The sequence below is a fragment of the Lindgomyces ingoldianus genome (genome assembly GCF_010093535.1).
Source record: "Lindgomyces ingoldianus strain ATCC 200398 unplaced genomic scaffold BDR25scaffold_30, whole genome shotgun sequence".
NCBI lineage: Eukaryota > Fungi > Ascomycota > Dothideomycetes > Pleosporales > Lindgomycetaceae > Lindgomyces > Lindgomyces ingoldianus.
Window position 1 is genome coordinate 517,646 of NW_022985191.1, and position 16,533 is coordinate 534,178.

At 47.6% G+C, this 16,533-nt stretch overlaps 4 protein-coding genes across 4 annotated transcripts; 2 read left to right on the forward strand and 2 right to left on the reverse strand.

The window, feature by feature from the left end:
* The first annotated feature begins 3,382 nt into the window (after window positions 1–3,382).
* BDR25DRAFT_376225 (uncharacterized protein) lies at window positions 3,383–4,734 on the forward strand. The gene has a single exon (XM_033697433.1). It carries the CDS (start codon window positions 3,612–3,614, stop codon window positions 4,650–4,652), a length of 1,041 nt encoding a protein of 346 aa, XP_033544124.1. The 5' UTR covers window positions 3,383–3,611; the 3' UTR covers window positions 4,653–4,734.
* A 2,407-nt stretch (window positions 4,735–7,141) lies between these two features.
* Window positions 7,142–10,027, reverse strand: BDR25DRAFT_70335 (uncharacterized protein). Its single transcript, XM_033698936.1, has one exon. It carries the CDS (start codon window positions 9,824–9,826, stop codon window positions 7,361–7,363), a length of 2,466 nt encoding a protein of 821 aa, XP_033544125.1. The 5' UTR covers window positions 9,827–10,027; the 3' UTR covers window positions 7,142–7,360.
* Window positions 10,028–11,934: 1,907 nt separating this feature from the next.
* Window positions 11,935–12,957, forward strand: BDR25DRAFT_234989 (uncharacterized protein; the record flags this gene model as incomplete). The annotated part of the gene is made up of 3 exons (XM_033685494.1): window positions 11,935–12,201; window positions 12,310–12,751; window positions 12,809–12,957. The coding sequence occupies 3 exons, from the start codon at window positions 11,935–11,937 to the stop codon at window positions 12,955–12,957; spliced, it is 858 nt and encodes a 285-aa protein (XP_033544126.1).
* Window positions 12,958–13,622: 665 nt separating this feature from the next.
* Window positions 13,623–15,359, reverse strand: BDR25DRAFT_395393 (translocation protein). Its single transcript, XM_033698370.1, has 3 exons — window positions 14,852–15,359; window positions 14,231–14,790; window positions 13,623–14,174 (listed from the first exon to the last, which is right to left on the reverse strand). The coding sequence occupies exons 1-3, from the start codon at window positions 15,195–15,197 to the stop codon at window positions 13,911–13,913; spliced, it is 1,170 nt and encodes a 389-aa protein (XP_033544127.1). The 5' UTR covers window positions 15,198–15,359; the 3' UTR covers window positions 13,623–13,910.
* Window positions 15,360–16,533: the final 1,174 nt, after the last annotated feature.

Here is a 16,533-nt window from a genome sequence, read left to right on the forward strand (position 1 = left end):
CATACTGTTCGAGCTTATTGCTCGTACTATGTAGCAGCTTTCGTCAAACGTTCCTCCTGTCTCGACAGTAGGTGCGCATATCTGACAAGTTTGTGCAGTAATAAAAAGGTTAAATGCTGCCTCTAGTTAACACATAAATATAATGTATACTTCTTTTACATATTACTTAACATATTATTATGCAGCATCTTTATTCTTTAGGTTAATTATATAAAGGTAGCTTACTTATCCCTTTTAAGTAAAAACTACTATGTTATGCGTAAGTTTAATTCTTTTACTATTAAACTTAATAAGCTGCTTTTTTACTAAGATAGTTTTACTTTTTATATAAAACTTTACTTTTTATAGTTCTTTTTTTTCTTTTTACATAAAATCTTTTATTATAATGCTTAAAGTGTTGTATAAATGCTTCTAGTTATTTCTAGGGCCTATGTTATACATATAGTGCATATTTGCCTAACCTTTTAAGATATCTAGAAAGATGTCTATGTACTAAGTTTCCTAGATATCTAGCTATTAACATAAATTAATAAAAATTCTTATTTTATTTATAAAAATGTTATATAGTTAACTTATATATGTAACAATCCTTATGAATTGTTCCATCTTGAGTTGCCTGGAACCTCTAGAAGGCCCTTGTATCAGCCCCGACCTTGACCTGGCCCTGACCCCTGCTGTTACCCCTATTCCCTCATGTATTTAGTCGCACCTCGCCCCTGTAGCTAGCTCGGTAGTTTTCTGATATCCTACGTACAAGGCCTATAGGTGTCATTAGTATTCCTAGGTCTCTAAGTCCCCACGCACTCCTATATGCCTCTAAGTAGATTTATACCGCATTTAGACCCATTGTCTTGCCTGCGCTGTTACAATGTAGTTATTATTTTTTTTTATGCTTTTTAAAATTATATAATTTTGTCTACTAAAAGTTTTTCTTTAGTAGTTTCTTTCTAGGGTGGAAGTTTGTACAGGCTGTAATGTAGTATAGATTGTGCAGGTGGTATTAGTAGTGTATACACTACTGCAGGCGGTGGTGTGTACAATTAAGGGTGTAGAGCAGGCGTTAGGTAGAGTAGCATGTATTATTTATATAGTAATTAGTGTAGTGCTAGCTAAGGTGTAAGAGCAGGTAATGCTAGTATATTTAGTGTTAATAGTAGCATTATGTTTAGTCTGCTTCTATGTAGAGCCTTATATAGTAATAAAAGTTACATATAAAGCTTTTTTAGTGTAATTACTTTTTTTTATGCTATATTATATAGCTTCTAGGCTTAGGTACCTTTAGTGCTTAGCTATAGTGTAATTCTTTTATTCTCTAGCACTTATATAAGCTCTCTTTTAAACATATAGCTAAGTGCTAAAAAGTCTTATAGTGTCTATTTTTTAAAATTCTTTATATATACACTTAAAAAAGTAGCGCTTTTTTAAGTTATTATGCATAAATTAGTAATTATGTAACTTATATATAATTAAGTTTATAAGCTTATTAAAGCTTTTAACATGTTAATTTTATTATTTTAGTACTCTAAGCTAGTTTTATTTTATAGTGTTACCTTTAATATCTTTATATTCTTTATAAGTTATTTATATAACTAATAAAAATTATTTCTTATTTTTTTTATTATTACATAAAGTTGTTAGTTGCTAATAAAATTTTATTATAATAGTATAGTTAATTACTTTTTTAGTAAATTATATAGGTACTGCTATTATCTAGCTGCTAGGTTGTGCAGCTTTAATAGCTTTAGTGTGCGCTTTACACTATTTTCTTTTTACTTTATATAGTAGCAGAGCTTACTATACAATGTAAAGGATTAATATGCTATTATTTAGCTACTAAGTTGTGCAGCTTTAGTAGCTTTAGTGTGCGTCTTACACTATCTTTTTTTTACTTTATATAGTAGCAGAGCTTACTATATAATGTAAAGAATTAATTTACTATTCTAAAAAATAAGTAACTAAATAAAGTACCTTATAAAGTGTAAGTACTCTGCTATTACTTTTCTTAAAAGATAAGTAATAAAATAAAGTACCTTATAAAGTGTAAGTACTTTATTATTACTTTTACTAATTTATAGTTAATTAAATTAACTACTAATTAGTGTTAAATAGGCTCTAATAGCTAGCTGCTTATAGTATAAGTAGTTAAGTAGTAAAAGTAAGAGTAGTGTACAGTGTGCACAGTGTATAAAGTAGGTAAAGTAAGGGTAACATATTTCTAGTTCTATTGCTCTTTTCTTTCCTCTGTACAGAGGAAAAGGGGGATATCTAGATGTTTGCGCACAGAGGTTCGCGCACGAGCATCATGTGACAGAGATACGTGGTCCTGCTCGTGCGCGATCGCTCGTATCCAGACTGTGACGCTGCTGCTGCGTACAGACATTTAGTCTAGCTCTCTTAATGCTCTCTTGGTCAACTAGATGTTCAATAAGTTATCCCAAAATGCCGCCGGTGGTTGAGATCCGCTGGAATGGCTGAGGGGCGGCTCTGAATGTTGACGTTTACGTGAACTTGGGTGCCGTAGTTCGGGCATATGGGGATTATCGATCGTGGGGGTCTCGGATTCTGCGAGATAGAGAGGTGGATTGAAGGTGGGTGGAGAGCGGCGCCTATATCGTGCGACCATATCCCGTGACGTGGAAGAGGGATGGTTGGAGTTCGCGTTGGCTGGGGTTTATGAAAAGGATGAATGAGAACTAATCATTGGCACAGGTTGTTGGTTATTGCCAGGTACTCGCCCAACGTGCCAACCCTGTGGGGTTAGGCGCGTTAGGCGAGTATTTCCTGCACCTTGCCTACTTAAATAGGAAATATCAACGAATCAGCCCTGCTGATCACTGCTCGTCGAGCATTCTGCGTTCGCTCATCGACGACCATGTAGCACTCAGCGCCGTCATAATACCCAATTTTGCTGGAGAGCTTTGTAAATAACTGTCCGCTCCTTAGGAAATGAACCCATAAAGACATTCACAGCTTGAAGCGAACACTTCCAGAGGACTTTTTTATTTACAAATCTTTTTGTCCTTTTGGCAACATGTCGTTATAAACGATATTGGACTAGCTTAGACATCTCCAAATCTGGAGGGTTTTTGAGTTCGAAATGTCAGCCCCCAAGCCCGCTATTTTGTTGGCACCGGGAAAACTTAGATCCGATTTCTGTCCAAAGTGAACCAGACTACCTGGATTTCTCAAAATGCATAATGCGGACAAGAAAATTTTTTGTATCTGAAGGCCTTTAGGAAAATATTGCTCCTGCATTCGCTGCACTCTTGTGAATTTTAATGAAGTCGATTTTCTCTGCAATCGTAGGTGCTCCATAATTTTTAGCGCCCAGATATATGTGATGCTGCTACCTCACTGCATGCATATATCCTGTGGCTGCCCTCCCAACTCGAAATTGCCTACCATCCCGCTATTTTCCTCAAAGCTGTTTTCAGCTTTGTCTTCTCACTATCCCCTTTCTCGAAACCTCTTCTTGTACTGTTGACGCCTCTCAATTTTCAGCACACCCTTGTTCTAGCTCTGCCTCTTATGTGGTCTTGTCTGAGCTCCAATCTCAATCAAAATAGTTCCGATTTACATAACCCAAGCGAACTTTGTTTAAACAGCTGGTCATGGCCAGCAGACCGACGTACGAAATCGGAGCTACTTGGAGCAGCGAGCACAACACAGACGTTAAATTAAATGTCTCTGTAGGCGACAAGCACTTCCGCATCGACCTTTTCACTACAAATTTTGAGGCCAATCCAAAGCTGCTGAAGGAGTACCTGCTTCATGTTGAACGCTCAGACCCAACGTACATACCACCGTCGTTAGAAGATTCTGATGACAATGAATTTGTCGACCCTCTGGAAGAATTCTACGACTGGGCCACGAAACCTTTTGCTGCTCTGTTCCGCGAAATCCCGCCTTTAGACCGAGATCGATTGTACACGCTCCAAGACTGTCTATTTCCTGAACAGTTCGTATACACCCTACAGGTGGCTGGCGATGAGTTGGTTCCGGTCCCGCGCGATGTCAACCCAGATAGTCGTTTGGTTGGTGTGCTACTTCCTGCCTCCAAAACGCTCGACAAGAGTACGCTCCCAGTCTACCGTCCTAATGATATCCACGTGCGGCTCAACGACAATGTGGTGGCCTTACCAACGAACCCTTGTAAGGTGTACATTAAGGGAAAGGATGTCTGCTTTTTTAAGCAGATACTGGCGGGTGACGTTGGCATGACAGTTACGGAGCTCGCTACCTATACCAAGATTAATGCGGCTAAGCTTGGCGAAGACGTGCGCGTTTCCCGTCTCCTTGGTGTAGTAGAAGATGAGCACACCTCAAGGATCGTTGGACTGCTGCTGTCGTATATCGATTGCGAGAACATGACACTGTCCTGTGCGGCACAGGCTGGCGAGCGCGCGTCACACGACAAATGGCTGAAGCAGATAACACATTCTCTAAAAGAGCTTCATGCACGCCAAATCGTCTGGGGAGATGCAAAGCCTGATAACGTTCTTATCGACATGCATGATGACGCATATTTGGTTGATTTTGGAGGTGGTTACACGCATGGTTGGGTAGATAAGGAGTTAATAAATACTCAAGAAGGCGATTTGCAGGGTCTTCAGCGTATAGCGGCATATCTCACTGGATTGTCTGTAGGATGACAATGCAAGTTACTTCGAAATTGGGACCTGCCCCGTCCCAGAGATAGATAGTCTACTAGAGAATCCGGTGCGGTTGCTAGCGGGATTAAATGGCCAAATGCTTGGTTTAGTCATGAGTTACGGTTATCCTCGCTCTCAATTCGCATACTTTCCACGACTATTGTTTCATATCGAACACATCTAGGTTAGCTATATCACAGCTACACCATGTTATTTGCTATGGCTTCATGGGGAAAGAATACCTGTATGATTCTCAAACGTTTGAGGGTATAGTTAGCCGCTCTTCGAATCCCCATAGGCGACTACGAGCTCGCATTTTGATGTGCCACTGGCACGAACAAAATTCTGAAATGTTATGACTCGCTGTTAAACGGCCTTCGTCGTAACAGACACCCACCTAACTTTATTATGTTACGCCGCCGGCACGAATAGCCGTCAATATTAGATAATTGGCAACGATCATGTCACCTTGAAGTTGCTTCTTTGAAGCGCCGAGATTGATTAAGATTCTTAGAACCACAGGTTTGCATCAAAAGCTAATTGGACAGATACATTTAGACTGGAGGACTGTATCTATCCGTTTCGTGACTGCTCAGAGCTAAAGTGGGCGACAAAAAGCCGTATAAAAGAGAGTGATTCTCCGTAAATCTTTCGGCTTCAGAAGAAAGTTGAACTCAGCCTTTCATATCGGTCCGCCTTTCAAGATATCAAAACTTCTCCCAGTATCCATCTAATCCATATCATTGCGTATTGTCCTCGAGCGCGAATCAATGCCACAACTGGAAGGCAAACTATGTGCGGCCTGGATGGGAGGACTATCACCGATGTTGCCGATTCAAACCTATGCCCGGATCCTGACTGCTATAAGGCGGACCTTGTGAGGCAGGACTGGCACTGTTACATATGCGATTACGACAACCCTCCCAACACCTCCTACACTGGTCAAAATCGGTACCTGTTTTACGGCTAACTGACTACCTGTGGGCATAGTGTCTGCATTTCGCGCTGCAGGTACTCCTGAATACAACCTCACCACGCAAAGATGTCTTCGAATAATACTCTCTTATCACCTCAAGTCAGATAACAGCTGGATTGTTTATGAATGAGAGTAAAGAGTTTTGTAAAGATGTTTATGCGTTAGAAGGGAAATGGAAGCATTTAGGGTTAGCGGATACAGAAACCTTTGGTTCGTTGGTAGAGAACGTTAGCATCTATCCCATCTTGCTGTTCGTGCAGAGTCCTAGTCTCTCTTAGTTTTGTCTGTTGCGCTGTCCCTCGCACTGCCTTTCGCTTTAAATTTCCTTGCATTTGTCTCTCGTTTCGTTTCTTACCCCTCCCTGTAGCTCTTATTCGAAGCAAGTCAACAGCGAAGGCCAACCGTACGCTCCTTCCCAATCCCTTCTAATGCAACGCCGATCATAATGCTCCTTACCAAAAGGATTTCGAGGTAGACCTGATCTAACGGACTCTGCTTCTTTGTCACAAAGTTGGCCATATGTACAGTAGATCCATGAATGGTTGTTTCAAAGAGAGGAAACTGAGGAATCCTGCAACTGGTGTTTCGATGGGTGTCTAAATTCGGGCTCGGATGCGAATATCGTAGGAGGGCCATGGCATCGTGGTGAGGCACTGTTCACGATTCGTATCACGGAGGCATAGGCAGAGGCTGTGTGACATCGGTGGTGCGGGGTAGAGTGGATAGGGTAATCTAAGTTTGGTAGATGCTGGTGCTAAAGGGGTTAGGATGACGGTAGATGTTCTAAAGAAAGACCACAGTCTGAAGCAATTTCGTTCTTTTGGAGCCGGCTTCCTTGAACAAAGCATTGTAGAAAGAATACCAACGAACTGAGGAATATGGCTGATCGGTTGATGGCCGGGTCCCTTCGAGCTTGTCCATAGCGCAAACACTCTCTTTCCAGCCTACGGTTCCGCGATCCAGCATTATCTTAACTTCACTAAACGTTAACCGATGGGCGCCCATCAACAAACACGTCATCCGCTCGCCATTACAATAGCGCAAAGAGTCATGATTATGTAACTTCTTCATATCATAGCAACTAACGACTACGTACACTAACTGGAGCGCATATTCTGCGCTGCGCAATGCGCATCATGCATGCATGTGCACATCCTCATCAATCGACCGTCTTTGCATTCTGCCGAGAAGCTGGAGGAAAAAAGGAAAGAAAAAAAGGCTGCTGCATGTATGTGGGATATAGATTGAAAAAAAAATGTTGCGGGGACAACCGCGGCTATTTGCAACAGCAGTGAAAAGGCCAGCCGAGGCAGGGAAGAGTCTCGCCGAGATTCAGGGCCACAGCTGGTTGGTAGCTAGCTAGGCAAGAGCAGAAGCAAGTGATAAAGTGAAGGGAAAGCCACAAGCTAGGATTCCTAAACACGTTATTCGCATGAAAAGCATTGTGGATAGTATGTTGTACAAGCGCTAATCCCAAAAATGGTAGACTGTAAAAAGAAAATATGCCAAAAATAGAGCGTAAGAATAGAACATGGGGAATCAAGGAAATAGACAGGTATCATAGCAGTACACAATGGAAGCGAATGAGAAAAGTAGAGCCATGACGTTAAGACGTGATACCTTCCCTGTAGTGGTTCGCCATACAATTGTCTTCAACCCTAGACCATAAAAACGCCGAGTTAAAAACGCCAGAAGCCGACTTTTGAGGAGAGGAATAAAGAGTGCATAAATCTCATACCACGACCGCTCGTGCGAAATCGGGAGGCGGTGGCGGTAGAGGCATATTAGGTGGAGGCACAGGCGGGGGTAGACCCATCACTGGCATTGACCGTCTGGGAGTAACGCCACGTTGTGTCTGCGCATATACTTGTTGCCTTAGCGCAGGAATCGAAGGGCTTTGGTAAATATTAGGTGTTGTAGACGCTCGTTTGCCAGGGACAAAAGATGGTGTACTTGCAATGGCTCGTGGAGCGGCTACGGGCCGAGACGAAGATAAGAAAGGAGCAGGATCCGACCTGATTTGAACACTGGTAGGACGGCGTAAGGATGGTGCCGGTGGCGTGGCCTTCACTTCGGTTTGCGGCGCAGATGTTGGTGCCACTGCAGGTTTTGCGGAAGCGGTTACGGAGCGATTGACTATGATACCAAGAGGAATGGGCGCGGGGCCAAGGGAAGAGTAGCGGCGGGGTACAACGACTGAACCATCCGTGTTCTGAGGTCGCACTGGGAATGGTCTAAGGAAAGGTTTAGGGTTCTGCGATAGCCGGTTTAAACGAGCAGAAGCTGCGGCAGCCGTTGGCAGACTTCCAATTGTGGATTGAGGGCGTCCTGCCACTGGCGCGGGATCAGGTGCAGGATCTCGCGGAGGCGGTGAGATAGTGCCATTCCTCGCAGGAGGGGCACTCGAGCTCCTTGCACTCGATCGTATGGGTGCGTGACTGAAACGTGCATTCGTGGGGCGGTTGAGAATTGTTGACGTCGGGACATTGAGTTCCTGCTCCGGCTTGTTAATCGTCGGTGAGGTGGGGCCGTAAATGGAATGCCGCTGTGGGGTTGGCCACCGTGAGCCAGCGGATAGAGAGTTGTCTTCATTGGTGATGGGAAGAGGTTGCATGGATCGCCGACGATTCGTGGTGGAGTTGTTGGGGTTCATGTGAAACGATCTGAGGGACGTTGCGCTTCGGAGGGGCTCGGTATCAGCGGCGACGAATCCTTCTTTGTGCGGAGAATTTGGAGCCGGCGACGAATTTCGAGACGTGTTCCTTGTAGCAGTACCTGATACAGATGTTGCATTTGACATGTACGAATATCGCGATCGTTCTCGAAGCTGATCTAGCTGGAGCTGTTCGTGAGAGACTGCTGTTGCAATGGAGGGTGCTTCGATGGATTTCCGCTTTGCGCCATGCCTCGAGGAATGTAGGCTGGAGGAGTCAGACACGCTCACTGACTTTTCGCTGCGGTCTCCTTCCCAATCAGATGCGACAATCTTTGGCGACTCATATTGTGACTGGAGTGGGGAATCAACTGGCGCAAGTTTGCTGATCCGGCTCGGATCACGCTGAACGAGGTATCGGTGACTTGGACTCTCTCTTAATCTTTTCTCGGGTGTTTCTTCCATAGACTCTGCCAGGGGCTCTTCTCTTGCCTTCATCCCACCAAGAGCGTCAATCTCTTTCCGGACAGTCGTCATCCACGAATCCATCTCTTCTGCACTTTCTAGCACTAATAAAAAACTTGTCGCAGTTCTCCTAGCACTAGCGTTCTGTAGACGCAACCGGGACAAAAGCGAGGTCTTCGGGGCCATAGATACAGTTCCATCCTCATTCGCGCTTTGAGATATCTGCAAAACCCAGTGTTTTCCAGGGATTAAGTCGCACGCAAATGCTGCCGATTCTTTCCCGAGTTGAAGTACCTTCTCGGGCAGTCTGTCAAAGGGTCCTTCTCCCGAGTACTGCAACATAAATCCCGACGTGACTAAGACGTATACCTTATTTGTTAATTCCGGTACCGGCGGATTCACAACGGAATTAGAGATGAGGCGTCGATGTTGTTTTTCAAGCTTCTTCGTCTCTGGGATTTGTTCCAGCGTTGCCGAAAGATCACGATGGCTGTCCATCCTCTCCCGAAGTAGGTTGTGTTGTTTCCTTTGGCTTTGGGTTCTCAACAGAACATCGGGCGAAAACACACAGGACTGCACTGTAGCATATTTTATCGACTGCGGATAGGCTTGAAATAGAGGTGGAGGATCCCAGTTTAAAGGTTGTCTCCTCACGCTCGGGGGTTTTAGAGACATTGGCCTTATCATGGAGCTTGATCGCGACCGATGCGCTTGCTGGACAGACGGAGGGGGGTTTACTCGCAACGACGACTTTGGAGGTGAAGTAGGGGTAGGTTTTGGTGGTTTTTGTGGCTCCATCGGTACTGCAAGGCCGATTTCTGAATGCCCTCTGGCCTTCTCCACCTTCGGCCGGCTGAAGAGATTAAACAAAGACATCTTGGATGGAGTGCGCTCAAGTTTGGGTGCAGGTTTAGTCGATGGTGAGTTCGAGGGAGCCATACTTGGTGCCGATGCGACTACTTGGTCAAGCAGGTTGGCGCTAGAACGGTTGCGCCGCCAGCGAGATGATGAAGTGGCATCGTGAAGAGCGTTACGAGAGGTGCGGCCGGAATTCAGCCAGGACTTGTCGTCTTGAGCCATGGCGTTAGCGGCCGGGTGGGTTCGCTTCGAGGCTAAGATACATGAACGTGTTCGCTATAACCAAGGGAATGGACGCAGAATAGATGAGGGGCGCAATACTTCAGTGGTGTGGCCGAGGTGCCAATAGGCCGAACTGTAGTATATCTGGGGTCGCTTGTCCTAAGTTCCGTAGATTGGTTGCGCGGCAATTTACAAGGTCTCTTTAGGAACGTATAGGCAAGGGAGCAGACGCGAAAAAGTCGAATGATAGGTTCGATGGAGGAAACCACGGACGAGCAAGTGAGCGACTGTTAGACAAACTTCGTGTTGAAGAGCTTTGACAGCGGCGCAACGGTTGGATATCTCCCGTTCCGTGCTCAATGCGTAAAAGTTCGAGGCAGCGAAGAATTTGCAAGCAAAAAGTCAAACGAGTGTAATATGGCCGCGCGGGGCTATAGCAGCCGTAGAAACCAATATCAAACGAGTGTACAGGACATGCGTCCTAGTAGAGGGGTGACTGCAGATATGCGTGAGAAGAAAGATGAGAAGAAAAAGGACTGAAACCTCTGGAGAAACGACGATTGAAGGAGTGGGTGACGCGGGTGAGCGTTGAGTCGCACAAGGCCGATGTGCCAGTAATCATGGGGCTTCCGCAGGGGAACTTCTTACGCTTCCGCGTTGTGTGATTCGGATGTCGCTGGGAGCATAGTGCGGCCCCTATTCACCCGCCAAGCAGGCTAAACAGCACTCGGCGCCGACCCCATGTCACACTAGGCCGAGCTCAATTCGCCGAGTGGCGGGGGTTATCAAGCTATCGCTGGTGGCGGTTTTGGCCGTGTTTTACGACTGCAATGGTAAGTTCTCTGAAAAGGGTCAGGTCACGGAGAAGGCCTCTGGCGAAATGTTTTTTATGTATAAAGCCAAAAATGGGCTGCTCCTAGTTGTGAGTTTGCTAATCAGTACCAGATTGAGTGCTTGTCAGCTGCAGCAGCCTGGATCAACAACGGGGCATTGAATTCCTCCTGTGGCGTGGGCAATGCTCCTGATCCTCCTCCGGGAATGAATTATGATGAGAGGCATTGTCCAATCGAGGCACAGGCCACAATTTGGGCTCCGGTCGCGGCGGAGACATCTAGCGCTGCCTCCGAAGACATTCCTTTCAGAGACATGGGAAAAGTTGGGCTCGGGAGGAAATCTGCATCCCGCAGCATATCAAAGATTTGGACAGCCCCCAGACCTCTTACTTCCCCGACGAGGTCTCCTCTCTCAATGCTCGATGTTCTCGAGTGTTGACGAAAAAAGGCTCTCGCGCGCAGCGCGCTCTCTGGTGGTCCACTGGTGGCATCGACAAGCGAGAGATGCAGAGAAACGGGATAGAGCACTTCACGCGGCGCGCCTCGTCTCCAGCCCTGGGACCCGGCAGTCTGTAAAAGGCATCGCGATGTGCAGAGCACAGACTAGAACCATTCACGCGGCAGATCACACCGCTATCGAGCCATGCAGGTCGGGTTCCCAGTTCCCACGCGCTGCGAACGGAAGGGGGCACGCGGGAGAAGGTCACGGCTCCCGCGTCCACGACGACACGCTTGCGACATACTGTTGCCGACGGCAAAGCGCAGGACGTGCCGGCGAGCAGCAAAAAGACAGGCGCAGTCGCAACTTCAATGGGCGTCGAGAGCGCAGCCTAGGCGTTGTTGTGTTGATGTAGCTTGTGCAGGTGTAGGTGTGGCGGAGCGTTTGTTCCTGCGTCCTAAGCTCGCGCGGCAAGTTCCACCAGTTCTTTGAGCAATCATCATGTGCATCATGTGCCCCGCTCCTAACCCCACCATCTGCCCACTTCGACGGAAAACAACACGAGATTCTGCACCTGCACCCTCCTTACGCCGCCCTCAACCGCCTCCAGGCCTATGCTCTACACACTGTCGCTGACCTAGCCGTTCGCCGCTCTTTATATTCTTCCTTGCGCGAACGCCATGCCGCCAGACCTCAACTCTCTCCCACCCTCACCCAGCCCATCAGCTTCACCCCTGCAGACAACACGTAGCATGGCCTCCGCAACCACGCCCACCGCCTCCCCGTCTCCCCCGGCTTCGCACACGCCGCCTCATTCACTCGCTGCCGCCGCCGCAATGAACGCCGGCATCCAGAACGAAGAATCGCGACGGCCGTCGTCAGGCTCCATGCGGCGGGATGTGGAACGAGCACGTCGACGATCTAGTATCCGCATGAATCTGAATCTGAATGACCCTACTCTACCAGCTCCAGGCGAGCTGCAAAGGAGCCCTTCCACGCGAACTAGGAACCCGAACCCTTGGCCAGCGAGTCCACATCACGAGAGGGCGCCATCTCTAGGAGAGTTGCACCAAGAGTTGGAGTATGAGCAGGAGGGTCAAGTGGTACGTATCCTGTCACCCGCACCGAATAAATACGAGCTTTAAGCTTTCTTGATCATGGTCTCTCAACGGGTTGCATGACCTTGTGCAGGTTAACTTACTGTTCTGCAGAACCGCCTCCTGAACATGATCCGCCAACAACAAGCTCAAATCGACTCTCTTCAGAACACCCACCGAACCACCTCCGCCGTTGTCGACGACAGCACGCCCACGTCTGAACGTTCACTTTCACTGCCTCAATCTACTCAACCATCCCAACCAAACATTTCGCAAATGCCCGGCAATATAAACCAGCCGCGCTCTCGGTCTCCTCTAGGCACCGGCACGTATAACAATCTCAGCCGCCACTCTTCCATGGCAGATAGATCCCGGGGCAGCAGTCATACTGGCTCACCAGCACTGCGACCCATCTCTGGAGGGCCACATGACAGCAATGAGTGGCTGCCTGGATCCGCTACCGGCACTGCTAGAGATGAAAGCGCCTTCTACCAAGCAGAGACGCAGATGTTGACACGGGAAAATCAAATGCTCAAGCTGAGGATACGCGAGCTGGGTAAGTGTCTAACATCCCAGCACTTCGTTGATGTTGCTAGAGTTAACACAATCCTAGAACGTCAACTCTCTGAACTGAACCCCACAAGCCCAATCACACATTCTCCAGTAACCGCATCACTTCTCCACAGCAGTCCGCCTCTCAGTCGGCGAGGCACTCACGTCAACTCTGAAACCACCGAGTTCCCCCCCGGGAATCTGGGATAAATCTCCTCGCCTCTTCAGACGTTTAATTAGGGTTTCTTATAGTGAAGATCGACTTTTCATTCCGGCGCTAGATATGAGCAGGGGCAAAACGGGTTAAATTCGGAGTCTAAGAACGGCATTCTTGGGGTTTTCGGTGTTTGTAAATGGGACCTTTGGCATCGGGATTGGTGCTTTGGCGTTATGTGTGGTCTTCCTCACGACCTAGTTTTACGGTAGTTAATCTCTACGTCCTACCTCTTTGGTCTCGTTACCTGTCTGGTCTCAAATATTACCCTCTATGGGGTGGTTTCTTCTGTTTCAGCAAGAGTAGTAACAGTAAGAATTTAATCTATATGGTCTCTTGCTGGGTTTAGCTCGGTGGCTAAGACGATGAGATTTTTGTTCTATTTCATATCTTATCACGTTCAGATAGATGCTAACTTGCAGGAAGCATGTGCATTGCAGGTTTTCTGTGGTCAAGCCTGTCTCAGAGGTGGTAGTTACTTACACTGGTACACATTAGGATCTATTACTGTCTATTAACAGTGAAGGTTTGATCTGTGAGTACTGTTGCTGGATTTGGCAATATGGCTAACAAGATGCAGACTCCTGTTCTAGTTGGGATTCTATCAAGACATCACACGCACCCGTCATTGAGAGGGGAGTGAGTTCTGAAGTACGCCCAGAGATCGTTCGGGATTCAAGACCAACGCAAGTGCAAGGGTTGTTATAAAGACAAATGGAGGATCAGTATAATACAGTCAGCCTGCCTGTCATCCGAAAATGACCCATCAGTCGCGAACCAACCATCCAGGCAACTTTTCCCACTCCGCTCATGATTATGATCCCAATATCGATCCCTCCCAAGCACCGAAACGCCCATCAAACTGCTCCTTTAAATGCGAAAACAAAGAGGGGACTCGAGGTATGACATTATCTACGTACCGAGGAAGTAGGATGGAGTGTTGAAGGAGTTACTCATCCTCGACTTCCTCGACAGTAGCGTGTCGGGGGCGCTGGGTGACTGTACCCGTCTCTGTAGCGGGAGCGGAACCAGTAGGTTGGGGAGCAGATTCGACTGGTGCAGTCTTGACTGGGGCAGGTGTTGCGGGCTCAGGAACTGGAGACGTGCCAGCCGCACCCTTCTTTCCCTTCGGTTTTCCGCTGGCAATCGCCGCCAGTTTCTCCTGCTTGCGCTGCTTTTTTGCGAGCTTTTTGGCCTTGACGTCCTCAGCGGTCTAGCAGTGATTAGTCAGACGACCTTCATTGATATTCAGAGGAATTTGGAAGGTACCTCTTGCCATGCCCAAACTGGCTTGAAAGAGTCGAAGAATCCGACATCCTCGAAGAGGTTCGGATACAGCCACAGCCCGGGTGGGGCCGCAAACATGGTGATGATGAAGAGAATCAACCTGAAGATGGCCATCCCGAAGAACAGGCCGATCAATCCTAGCATGCCCATACTCAAGTACCACACTCCCTGCCTCATGAAGAGAGGCCAGAGGGGGAATAAGACCACGGCAATGACAAGCAATAGCGCTCCAACGGCATACAACTTTTGCTTCCACTGTGAACCCTCGTATAGCCACACATAGTGGTGTTCATCCTCAGCTTCCTGGTGTTGCTCGACTCTTACGGTCCAGAGTCCTTTAACGCGCTTAGGCTTGGCATGGTTGTGGCCCTCATGGCCATGCTCGGGGTCAACCTTCGAAACGCGAAGAGCTAGAAGGGAAAGCGGAAGGAGCTTGAATGTGTTCTCGGCGCTGGCGCGATCGGTGACTTCGGGCAGGAGAGGGTTCTTAGAGCGGGCTTTGACATACGCGGGGCTTTGTAGTGCGCGAATCGCTCGTTTGACTAAAACCGCCATTTGTTAGCTTGGAACATTTGACGTGCTTGGTTCAGCCCTTCTACAGACCTCTGAACATGTCCTTTCTCTTCTCATCTAGGATACAAGTCCGCGGCTTTAGGTCCTGAGACTTAAGGAAGTTTGCGACCGCTAGGGCAGCGGGATTCGGGGGTCCGGGATTAATTGGCATTGCTTGTCCTTGCGCCTGATTTTGTTGCTGTTGCTGTTGCTGTTGCTGTTGCTGTTGCTGTTGCTGCTGCATCTGGTGCTGCTCAAAGGCCTGTGCTTTGAGTTGCTCGATGTATTGAGGGACCGTGATACCGCGCTTCTGCGCTTCAGCCGCTAGCTGCCGCTGCATCATGGCGATTTGTTCAGGTGTGGGCTGCTGCCCTGGCTGCGGGGGAGGAACGTTCATTGTGGTGGTGATTGAAAACAGACAATCTAGGACGCAATACGGAGTTGGAGACCCTTCGGGATATTAAAAGTCGCGAGAAAATGAAGGACTGCCCCAATAGCCGTAAGGAGTGAATGTGCTCGAGATGTTTTGGTGAAGGTGGGTCGTTGGGGGAACTTTTTGTTCACGTCGGCTGAAGCCACATCGACACATCGACGCTTTCGCATCAAAAGTTCGCGGGCATTAGATAATCCGTGCCGAGATCGGGATCTAGCATGCACGTGATCCCCATCTGGTTAAGCGAGCTCCAATCCTGAAAAGTCTGCTCGCTCCCATCCTCAATTTGCGCGATCGACAACCTCCGAGCTCCAGCACAACAACCCCGACGTTGACGTGAAGGGCATACAAGGTGCAACCTACGCTGCTTCCCAAGGTGTCGTGATGGTAAGCCCATTTAGAGCTTTCTCAGCTCACTGCTGACGTTACCAGTTCCGTCTTTGTTTACGCCATGGCCCAGCTCATTGAGTTCACAGTCGCCATTGTAGAAGATCTGCTTCACGAGAACACACCTCAATGTGGCCGTTGGCTAGAGGCTGTCGATTACCTTTGGCCTTACGGCAAGGCTCTCGCATGGCTTCAAATGCTGCAAGGCTTGTCCTCCTCGACTAATGTTACGCTACTCATGTATAGTGCCGAACGAAGCAAACATAAGTTGAGTTGCACTTGCACTCTGGTCTCCGTCGATCCTTGTTTTCCCCTCAACCCGGTCTTTCGATTCTGAATCCCCCTACCGTTTGGGCATCTTTGACCCCTCAAATCATTTTACCTCCAGCAGAACTGTGCTACACCCTAGAGAGAACAGTACATGACCGCAGCCTATTATCAGTTCTTCCCTTCATATAATCCTTCATCAATACTTGTGACATACAACCCTTTGCCAACACTCTGGCCCTTACTTCCTTTCTTCGGACTGGACTGTGGTATAGGCCTATTTTGGTGCAAAGGAGAGGAAAGACCTTTTACTCATCGCGGTACTCTCGACCTCCGGGTGTGGGTTCAGCGATCCATCAATTTTGGTCTACATATGTTCTGAAGGCTGCCTAGCGTTTCGCTATGACTTTCAGGCGATGGCGTCTTATTTGTATTTGGACAGGATTGCGGCACAGGCCACAGATAGATGAAACACTGCATTGGGTCCGCCCACTCGGCGTAATACTTGGCCGTGAACTATTAAATCGCATGCCTGATGTCTGTCTGACTGTAAACTCAAAAAAAAAAGGTCCAACTTTGGCATTTGTCAAGGCAGGTCAGCACAACGCTGCAAATGCATTGCAGCCGTTCAAAAGAGGCCAGGTGG